Here is an 11,669-nt window from a genome sequence, read left to right as displayed (position 1 = left end):
CTCAGGTCGACCCCACATGATATCATTACATCAGCATCTTGTTCACATCAGAACCCACACAGAAATAACCTATATAAACATATAGGCTTTAATATAGGTTTTGAATATATGCAACATACATAAAATTTTCCGGTTTCATATATTATATGTACCTATAGGTACATATATGTCCTTATATGTACATATATGTACATATAAGGACATATATGTACCTATAGGTACATATATGTCCTTATATGTACATATATGTACATATATGCACCCATATATGTACTTATATGTTCACTTGTATATGTACCTATATATGTACCTATATGCTCACCTATATATGTACCTATGTGTGATGTACAAGTTTCTTTACATGTAATTGCACGTACATTGTTGAAAATTATACATTAAAGATTTTAAATTATTAAAAGTTAAGTACCAAAAAAAGAGAGAAAGTAGAGAGAGAGAGAGAGAGAGAGAGAGAGAGAGAGAGAGAGAGAGAGAGAGAGAGAGAATTGTAAAGTATATTTAAGCTATTGTATAAGAAAAACAACAATTGGTGCAGTCACTTACCTTTTTCTTTGAAGCTTTCTCAGTCTACCTCTGTTCACTGTCCTCTGAGTTTGGGATGTGAGGATGTTTTGTTTCGAGTGTATTCTCGGCCATCTTCATCTCGCATAGCTTTATTTGGGGAGTCTTATGGAATTCACAAAATTGGGCCGTGAACAGTGACAACGAATTTGTCAGCACTCGAAAGGATGTACACTGCTGGTGTGCGTCTTGCCCTTAATGCTAACCAGCTGCTCATCCCAAGAGCGCCTTTGCGCCCATTACCACTCATGGAGGTCCCGTTTGAGTGGATTGGTATGGACCTCACCAAGCCGTTTCACCGGTGTGCATCGTTTTGTGTTAGTCCTCATTTACTACACAACACGATATCCTGAAACAGTGGCCCTGTGCACAATCTCTGCCAAGAGTGTGGCGCAGGTGTTGTTTCAGGTCATCTCCTGAGCGGGGATCCCAAAAGAGATCCTAACTGACCAGGGCACCTCGTTTATGTCACCTACACTGCGGGAACTTTATGGGTTATTGGGCATCAAGTCAATTCTGACTAGCGTATACCACCTGCAGACCAATGGTCTTGTTGACCGTCTGAATAAAACTTTGAAGTCTATGATCCGTAAGTTTGTGCACAAGGATGGCCTTAATTAGGATAGATGGCTAGATCCTCTGTTGTTTGCAGTGGGGAAGGTACCCCAGGCCTCCCTTTGAACTTCTCTTTGACAGAACACCGCAGGGGGCTCTGGACCTGGTTATGGAAAGCTGGGAGGAGGGGCCGAGCCTGAGTAAAAACAAAATTCAGTATGTCCTGGACCTTAGAGCAAAACTCCACACACTAGGGCAGCTGTCACAGGAGAATTTGCTTAAGGCCCAGGAGCGTCAAAAGCGCCTGCACAACAGAGGAACTAGATTAAAGTGAAACTCTTGCCAAAATGCAACCTAAGCTTTTTTTCTGTGTAATGTGTATGAGTAAAAGCTTTGTGTAAAAACATAATTGTGATGAAAGAGGTACTTTTAAGATTTACTGTATTTTTGTTTTCGGGTCAAGCTCATTTTCAATGGGAGTCTCTAATCTCTATTTTTAAAACACTAAGATGGCTCCACACAACATGAAACTTTGCTTGTAGGATCACCAGGGTCTCTACACATGAACACCAGCATTGAGAGCATTGTTTGTGTACACAGAGTTCACTAAAAAGAGAGTTTTTGTACAACTCAACTTTGTACTGGCCTCCTGCCCTAAATGTCCTAAATGTTTCTACACTTTTACGGATTAAACCCCCAACTACTTTGGTGGTTTTTGTTTGCAACTATGTCTGGAGCTGAAAGGAAAAGTTATTTGAGAGAAACATCGAAGAAAACGCGCACTGAAGCAAAAAATAAAATGACACACATGGCCAGCGCTGAAGCTAACTTGGATAATGGTGGCGGCGTGCTGGTGGAGGAAAATGTTGCACCTGCTATTGCCCAGAATGTTACAGAGAAGTGCCCTCATGGAGCAGAAGTTTGCCGAGCTGCAGTTCACTTTGGACAGAATGGGCAACCGCATTGAGGACAACATTAAAAGGTTAACGAAAGCTGAGAGCCGCATTTCTGAAGGTGAGGACCACACCACATCCCTGGAGAACCAAGTCACTGAACTTGAACAAAAAGTTAAGTTATTAACTGACTGAACCGAGGACATCGAAAATATGAGCCATAGAGAGAATATAAGAGTCATCGGTCTCAAAGTATGTACAGAAGGGCGACAGGCAATTAAGTTTTTGAAACCTGGCTCCCAGACATGCTTGGACTAGAGACCAAGCGAGGGACAATTAGGATTGACAGGGCGCACAGATCGGGCCGCTAAAGACAAATTACACAGGCCTGTCGTTATTAAACTTCACAACTTTAACAACAAACAGTGGATTCTTGCAGTGACCAGAGAAAGGAATGAGCTCACCTACCAGGGTAGCAAAGTTTACATCCGCCAACATTATTCAGCTCAGGTGAGGGATGCCAGGTGGCAATATAACGTGATGTGTGAGCGGCTTATCCGAAGAGGAATGCGGTTGCAGTTACGCTACGCAGAAGTTTTGATAGCCGTGTGGAGCGCCTTTTGTTGTACCTTTTTACATTACTCAGTGTAGATAATTTTCATAGCCTGTGTGCTGACCTCTTCGGAGAGATTTTGTTTTCCTTTTAAGTTTTATAGTCAAGTATTTAAGATCAGTGTAGATTCCTTCTTCGGGAGCGTTTTCCGTTCTGTATGTTCTGTGTCTTGTTTGTCTTGTCTGTTGTTCATAGTATTTCATAGCGATTGATTTATCAATTCATTCTGAAGAGTTGCAATTCAGCAAAATAAAACCTGTCATTACATCTGCTTTTCTGCATCTGAGTCCTCTCTCCTTGTCTGAGTCTGACACCGAGTGAGCATTGATAGTCTGCCCAGGGTGATTGTGCCAATGGCAGCGCTCCAAGAGACACAATTCCTAACTTTTCCCCCCCTCTCTTTATCCGAAGATGAGAATCACAAGGTGTGTAAGTGATCGTAAAGACATTTTGTCTGCCAGGGTAGGCTTCATAGAAACTGTCAAACTCCAGTCTCATGTACCCGAGAGCTGCAATGGTGTCACAGATGAGCGTGAGACAATATTGCTTTTGACGGCCACCAATCGTATCCTGCTGCCATCATCAGCGTGTCATTATCCCAGCTGTCAGGATTTTTCATATTAATGTGGAATAATGTGCGCAGGTCAATTTGGTGCATGCTTATGGTCTGAAGGAGCCAGTAGCATAACATCATGGTGATAGGCCCTGGTGCAAATTTTTTTTTTTTGTGTAATACATTTACTGAAGTACTTTACTTATTTTGAGGAACTTAAGTATTTATTTAAGTATCTTCTACTTTACACTTTCCTTCCTTTACATTTTGGAGGCAAATATCGTACTTTTTAATCATTAAATGAATTAAAGAAGTAAAGTAACTTGTAACTTTTCTGACTGCATGCCACACCAGATAAATGTTGACTATCGCACCTGATAATTGGTCCATAATTGATGAACATATATCCTTCACACACTTGGGGTGTATCAGTCTGTCGCTGGAGGAGCTGCCCAGTGCTGTGACAGTGACCTGCAGGGGGCGGGACTTCTTCACCAGCAGTGATGACAGCTTGTCCATCATCCTGCTCTCTCCCAACACCTGCACTGGGTCAGGAGGGCATCCCAGGGTGGAGCTGGCCTTCTTGATACGTTCATCAGATCTCTTCCTACCTGCTGCTGAGATGTGCTGCTGCAGCAGCCTACTCTATAGAAAATGGCTGATGCCACCACAGAGTCATACAACACTGAGTAAATGAAGCTGTAAGACTTGCAGGCCTCTTTTGAGGACACACATTTCACTAGACTAAAAGAACCTGGCAGATCGAGCATAAACAAAGACTTACCTATATTTCTTGTGACAACAAACGGCTGTAGCAGAAAATAACTGTTGTCACCAATTAAAGATGAAATCTCCTTCACAGATCATCAGATTTTAATCTTGATTTAAACCTATTAACCTTTTAGAACATACATGTGTGCTACTGTTGTTGAACACTATCTCTTGTCAGTTTGACTGTTCATTTTTAGTATCTCCGACTAACATCTCTCTGGATTTGAAATCAGAGAATATTTGAAGTTACTTCGTTACTATGTACTTCTTTCACGATTTAACACTTGTGTTTTTCATCTATACACTTTTGTTTCACTGTCTGATTGTCATGATCATAACTGTTTGAGGACATTCACTGACAAACAGAAAAATAAACCACCATTACGTTATTCAAGCAGAACAATAATTTAGAGACATGTAATAAAGCCAATAACACAAAACCTTTCCATACAATCATCACTTTTGTAAATGGTGAATAACCACATATCATTGTTTTATTATTATTATTGTCCTTCTTAAATATTTAGCAACATGGTGTAACATGCTGAAAAGCAGAGTGTGTATTGGAAAAGCATTCACTTGAAATTGTTAGTGGCTCTTGTTTCGGAAAAGTGAGCATCTCCATCGACAGCACAGATTTTGCCTGAGGGCAGGCCTGATGGTTTGATCCCTGAGCCCATAGATGAGAGCACTCAGACATCTTGGAAGGATAGTCAGGCACACAAAGCATACATTGTAAATCCGCATGAGGGTTAATCTACCTACTCTTCTAGCAATGGATGTTAAAATGGTGGAGCTCAAGGTGGATGTAAGAATCAGGCTCAGCTGAATCAGGTGAAGCAGAAGTGTTTGAAGAGCCTTTCTAGCTGAGGCTTTGTCTGTTGAAGCAGACCTGGCTACCAGAACTACACCAATGTAGGAGGCAAAGATTACAGCACCAACTGACAGGAAGAGAATGCTGGAATATGCTTCTTCAAAATAATTAAAGATTGGTGCAAAAAACATTGCTTCCTTACTGCAAAAGTCATTCATATGCAGATCAAGGGAGGTTGTTGTGAACACATATAACAGCATAAAAACTCGAATGAGGATGTGAATAAAACTGAAGGCCCACACCAGAGCAATGATGATGCTCAGGCTTCTCATGGTAAAGATGGCAGCATGCCTCAGAGGATAGCACACAGCCACAAATCTCTCAAATGACATCACAGCCAAGGTGAGAGGGGAGATGGTGACAGTTAAAACTGAGAGCAGAATGAGGGGACCACATGCATAATATGAAATTCTTAGCCCTAAAGAAGCCAGAAAGTATAGTAGAAGGTTCGACACCAGTGTAGCAGTGTCTGCAAAGAGCAGGTTGAACAGCAGGATGTAACGGGATGTCTCACAGAACACCTGCTTTGACCTCAGGGTGAACAGCAAAACACTGTTAATGTAGAAGAAAGAGCAGCTTGATCCCACAGATAACATGCTAAAAAACATTAGCTCATGTGATGGTAGATACTGCAAATAAGTGGTAATATTAGCCTTTGGCTGCAACACAGACAACATTACAGAACGATATGTGAAGAAAAAAAGACTCTTCTGGCTTGTTATACCAGTAAACTGCAACACATACAAAGAAAAGTTAATCATGTCAAAGAAGCTCAAAATGATCACCACAATCACCTGTTGAGTTCAGAACGACAAATTATTCATCAAAGTTGAGCAGTCAAGTCAGCAAGTTAGAGGACATGTTTGTTTGCACAGACAGCAGAAGTGGTGTGCTGCTGGTGTTTCCTGCAACACAAGCTATATATGCTTTGTCCTCAGGTCAACCCCACATGATATCATTACATCAGCATCTTGTTCACATCAGAACCCACACAGAAAGAACCTATATAAACATATAGGCTTTGATATAGGTTTTGAATATATGCAACATACATAAAATTTTCCGGTTTCATATATTATATGTACCTATAGGTACATATATGTCCTTATATGTACATATATGCACCCATATATGTACTTATATGTTCACTTGTATATGTACCTATATATGTACCTATATGCTCACCTATATATGTACCTATGTGTGATGTACAAGTTTCTTTACATGTAATTGCACGTACATTGTTCAAAATTATACATTAAAGATTTTAAAATTATTAAAAGTTAAGTACCAAAAAAAGAGAGAAAGTAGAGAGAGAGAGAGAGAGAGAGAGAGAGAGAGAGAGAGAGAATTGTAAAGTATATTTAAGCTATTGTATAAGAAAAACAACAATTGGTGCAGTCACTTACCTTTTTCTTTGAAGCTTTCTCAGTCTACCTCTGTTCACTGTCCTCTGAGTTTGGGATGTGAGGATGTTTTGTTTCGAGTGTATTCTTCTGGAATTCACAAAATTGGGCCGTGAACAGTGACAACGAATTTGTCAGCACTCGAAAGGATGTACACTGCTGGTGTGCGTCTTGCCCTTAATGCTAACCAGCTGCTCATCCCAAGAGCGCCTTTGCGCCCATTACCACTCATGGAGGTCCCGTTTGAGTGGATTGGTATGGACCTCACCAAGCCGTTTCACCGGTGTGCATCGTTTTGTGTTAGTCCTCATTTACTACACAACACGATATCCTGAAACAGTGGCCCTGTGCACAATCTCTGCCAAGAGTGTGGCGCAGGTGTTGTTTCAGGTCATCTCCTGAGCGGGGATCCCAAAAGAGATCCTAACTGACCAGGGCACCTCGTTTATGTCACCTACACTGCGGGAACTTTATGGGTTATTGGGCATCAAGTCAATTCTGACTAGCGTATACCACCTGCAGACCAATGGTCTTGTTGACCGTCTGAATAAAACTTTGAAGTCTATGATCCGTAAGTTTGTGCACAAGGATGGCCTTAATTGGGATAGATGGCTAGATCCTCTGTTGTTTGCAGTGGGGAAGGTACCCCAGGCCTCCCTTTGAACTTCTCTTTGACAGAACACCGCAGGGGGCTCTGGACCTGGTTATGGAAAGCTGGGAGGAGGGGCCGAGCCTGAGTAAAAACAAAATTCAGTATGTCCTGGACCTTAGAGCAAAACTCCACACACTAGGGCAGCTGTCACAGGAGAATTTGCTTAAGGCCCAGGAGCGTCAAAAGCGCCTGCACAACAGAGGAACTAGATTAAAGTGAAACTCTTGCCAAAATGCAACCTAAGCTTTTTTTCTGTGTAATGTGTATGAGTAAAAGCTTTGTGTAAAAACATAATTGTGATGAAAGAGGTACTTTTTTTTTTTTTTTAAGTATTTTTTTGGCCTTTTTCGGCTTTATTGACAGTACAGCTGAAGAGTTTGGACAGGAAACAGGGTAAGAGACGGGGAGTGACACGCAGCAAAGGGACCCGGGCCGGAAGTCGAACCCGGGTCCGCTGCAGAGCCTCGGCACATGGGTTGCGCGCGCTACCGACTGAGCTATGCGGCGCCCGAAAGAGGTACTTTTAAGATTTACTGTATTTTTGTTTTCGGGTCAAGCTCATTTTCAATGGGAGTCTCTAATCTCTATTTTTAAAACACTAAGATGGCTCCACACAACATGAAACTTTGCTTGTAGGATCACCAGGGTCTCTACACATGAACACCAGCATTGAGAGCATTGTTTGTGTACACAGAGTTCACTAAAAAGAGAGTTTTTGTACAACTCAGCTTAGCAGATGTTTCCTCCGCTCGCCGCTATCCTGCCAGTGAGAAGCATCGATCTCCGAATGCGATGTAACGTGGAAGTGAATTAAGGTGGACCGCTCCTAAAGCTTAGTTCCATATAAATGCACGGATAATTCATTGTTTTGTCATTAGTGAAAACCAATATTGACCTTGAAGTTGAAAAAGGTGCCTCAAATGTTGCTGGAAGACAGTACCGGTCCACCTTTACTCTCGTCAAAGTTATGTTGCATTCGGAGATCGATACTTTTCGGCTACCATGATGACTGGGAGCGGAACAAGCTACTGCTAAGGTGAGTTGTTCAAAAGCTTTCTTTTGGGGGGTCATGTGATACAGTCAGAGTGAGAGGGTCCACTTCACTGGCCTCCTGCCCTAAATGTCCTAAATGTTTCTACACTTTTACGGATTAAACCCCCAACTACTTTGGTGGTTTTTGTTTGCAACTATGTTTGGAGCTGAAAGGAAAAGTTATTTGAGAGAAACATCGAAGAAAACGCGCACTGAAGCAAAAAATAAAATGACACACATGGCCAGCGCTGAAGCTAACTTGGATAATGGTGGCGGCGTGCTGGTGGAGGAAAATGTTGCACCTGCTATTGCCCAGAATGTTACAGAGAAGTGCCCTCATGGAGCAGAAGTTTGCCGAGCTGCAGTTCACTTTGGACAGAATGGGCAACCGCATTGAGGACAACATTAAAAGGTTAACGAAAGCTGAGAGCCGCATTTCTGAAGGTGAGGACCACACCACATCCCTGGAGAACCAAGTCACTGAACTTGAACAAAAAGTTAAGTTATTAACTGACTGAACCGAGGACATCGAAAATATGAGCCATAGAGAGAATATAAGAGTCATCGGTCTCAAAGTATGTACAGAAGGGCGACAGGCAATTAAGTTTTTGAAACCTGGCTCCCAGACATGCTTGGACTAGAGACCAAGCGAGGGACAATTAGGATTGACAGGGCGCACAGATCGGGCCGCTAAAGACAAATTACACAGGCCTGTCGTTATTAAACTTCACAACTTTAACAACAAACAGTGGATTCTTGCAGTGACCAGAGAAAGGAATGAGCTCACCTACCAGGGTAGCAAAGTTTACATCCGCCAACATTATTCAGCTCAGGTGAGGGATGCCAGGTGGCAATATAACGTGATGTGTGAGCGGCTTATCCGAAGAGGAATGCGGTTGCAGTTACGCTACGCAGAAGTTTTGATAGCCGTGTGGAGCGCCTTTTGTTGTACCTTTTTACATTACTCAGTGTAGATAATTTTCATAGCCTGTGTGCTGACCTCTTCGGAGAGATTTTGTTTTCCTTTTAAGTTTTATAGTCAAGTATTTAAGATCAGTGTAGATTCCTCCTTCGGGAGCATTTTCCGTTCTGTATGTTCTGTGTCTTGTTTGTCTTGTCTGTTGTTCATAGTATTTCATAGCGATTGATTTATCAATTCATTCTGAAGAGTTGCAATTCAGCAAAATAAAACCTGTCATTACATCTGCTTTTCTGCATCTGAGTCCTCTCTCCTTGTCTGAGTCTGACACCGAGTGAGCATTGATAGTCTGCCCAGGGTGATTGTGCCAATGGCAGCGCTCCAAGAGACACAATTCCTAACTTTTCCCCCCCTCTCTTTATCCGAAGATGAGAATCACAAGGTGTGTAAGTGATCGTAAAGACATTTTGTCTGCCAGGGTAGGCTTCATAGAAACTGTCAAACTCCAGTCTCATGTACCCGAGAGCTGCAATGGTGTCACAGATGAGCGTGAGACAATATTGCTTTTGACGGCCACCAATCGTATCCTGCTGCCATCATCAGCGTGTCATTATCCCAGCTGTCAGGATTTTTCATATTAATGTGGAATAATGTGCGCAGGTCAATTTGGTGCATGCTTATGGTCTGAAGGAGCCAGTAGCATAACATCATGGTGATAGGCCCTGGTGCAATTTTTTTTTTGTGCGCCCCTAAACACAAGCGCACTGTGCACACTGCACACGCGCGCTTGGACACGCGCACAGCCACTCGAGAGAGATGCTACTGCAGGGGTGGACTGGCCATCGGGAGTACCGGGATTTCCCGGTGGGCCGATCAGTAATGGGCCGATAGACGGACGTTTTTTTATACCTCTTTACTATATTTTTGTTTTTTGTTTTTTTTTCTGCTACGCCTTGCCTTGGTAACAATGATAACTCTCCCGGTCCGGGGAGAGAGACATGCATCGGCTCGGCCGACAGTGCTCAGCTGCAGACACAGCAGACCTTCATCCTGTTTCTTTCTTTCCTTTCTCTTTTGCGCACCGCTTTTTTGTTTAGGCTTGCTAAACATCATCTTGTCAACTTTTATTCATTTGCTTTTTTTTCTTGCTGACAAACAACTGATGTCACATCATCATGACTCATCATGACTGACAGGCATCAAGGTGATTGGACAAATTGTCCAAATTGTTATTTCCTCATATACCAGCCACTCAGCGTTACCTTACCAACCCGCCCCCAGCTATTTCATTCACAGAAACAGGGGCCTGTGGGGTGGCATATATTAAAAGTGTTTCTTTCAGAATCAGAATCAGAATCAGAAATCCTTTAATGTCCCGCAGATGGGGAAATCTGTTTGTCACAGCAGCGACATAGTATTACAAAAACTGAAACATATTACAACAACAGGAACAATAGCAAAAATAAGCAATAAAATTAAAAAGGGAAGAAATAGACATATGTACATATTTACATGATGTAGTGCAAAATTAACAGCAGTTTTTGTTTTGTTTTTTTGTTTTTTTAAATGTAGATTTTAAATACAGATAATAAATATGGAATAAATATGGGTGTATGGGAAACTGACCAGATAGTGCAAAAACAGAAGTGACCTCGTGCAGACATACTGCACAGTGCAGGGTACAGGGTGAGGTCTATATTCTCTTGGGAGCAGTGCTGGTTGTAAAGTCTGACAGCAGCGGGAAGGAAGGACCTGCTCCAGGGTCTTCATCAGGTGTGAAGTGAGAGCAACTGGTCTGTAGCTGTCTTTAGGGTGAGGGATCTTTGGTACAGGTACCACGCAGGAGGTTTTCCACAGCAGTGGCACTTTTCCCAGCTTCAGACTCAGGTTGAATATATGTTCCACAATCCTGCACAGCTGGTCTGCACAGGACTTGAGGAGCCTGGAGCTGATCCTATCTGGACACGCAGCCTTCTTCACCTTCATCTTCCTCAACTCATTTCTCACCTGGAGAGACGAGAGGGACAGAGTGGAGGGTGGAGTGCAGGGGGGATGAGTGTCCGATGTGGGGGGAGGGTGAATGTCAGGGGGGGCAGTGGGGGGAGTCTGTGACATGAAAGCCGTGGAGAGGGAGGTAGAGGTGAGAATGGGGCAGTAAACGGGGGGGTGGAGAAACATTTGATTGGCGACATACAGAGAGACAGTGACACACTCTCACAGCATGGCAGAGCACAGTTTGTGAGGGATTGCGCAATCCAAGGTGAGGCTCAGGTTGCTGCTGCCTTACTGTGTGTCTCTTCCCCGTATTTGAATGGAAATGTGAAAATTCAGTGATTTTTAATAAAAAAAACAATCCAAATTGTTTAAGTTAAATGGAAAATTAGTTTATAGTTCAAACCATTTGATAAATATAATCATTTAATTTATTTGTTTATTATATATTTTATTTTTTCAGTGATGACAGGTGAAGCTTTGCCTCCCCTGAATCTCCTGACTGCACGTCACTGCTGTGTATGCAGCTGCCTACTCAGATGATGTGATCATTCACAGTGGCGGCTGGGCCGAGCATATGCAGCAGGTGGCCGCGGTGCTCAAGTCACTGGCAGGGCTCACGGCCAATCGAAAGAAGTGTGCAGTTGGACGGAGGTACGTATCTGGGGTACAACTTGGGTGGCAGGCAGGTGCGTCCCCAGGTAGATAAGACAGCTGCCATTGCTGCTTTCCCGAGACCCAAGATGAAAAAAGAGCTGAGACGGTTTTTAGGGCTGGCTGGCTACTACCGGCAGTTCACTCCGTGATTTGCGGACCTGACCAGCCCCGTG

General features: G+C 42.9%; 1 protein-coding gene across 1 annotated transcript; it reads right to left on the bottom strand.

Moving 5' to 3' along the window:
• Positions 1 to 4,345: 4,345 nt before the first annotated feature.
• LOC119031393 (odorant receptor 131-2-like) lies at positions 4,346 to 5,813 on the bottom strand. Its single transcript, XM_037119828.1, has one exon. It carries the CDS (start codon positions 5,597 to 5,599, stop codon positions 4,553 to 4,555), a length of 1,047 nt encoding a protein of 348 aa, XP_036975723.1. The 5' UTR covers positions 5,600 to 5,813; the 3' UTR covers positions 4,346 to 4,552.
• Between the last annotated feature and the right edge of the window lie 5,856 nt (positions 5,814 to 11,669).

Source organism: Acanthopagrus latus, chromosome 13 (genome assembly GCF_904848185.1).
Source record: "Acanthopagrus latus isolate v.2019 chromosome 13, fAcaLat1.1, whole genome shotgun sequence".
NCBI classification, from domain to species: domain Eukaryota; kingdom Metazoa; phylum Chordata; class Actinopteri; order Spariformes; family Sparidae; genus Acanthopagrus; species Acanthopagrus latus.
This window is presented reverse-complemented; position numbering and strand designations above follow the sequence as displayed.

Excerpts from the sequence above, each read along its gene's own strand:
- LOC119031393 (XM_037119828.1), bottom strand. The coding sequence starts at position 5,599 with ATGATTAACTTTTCTTTGTATGTGTTGCAGTTTACTGGTATAACAAGC.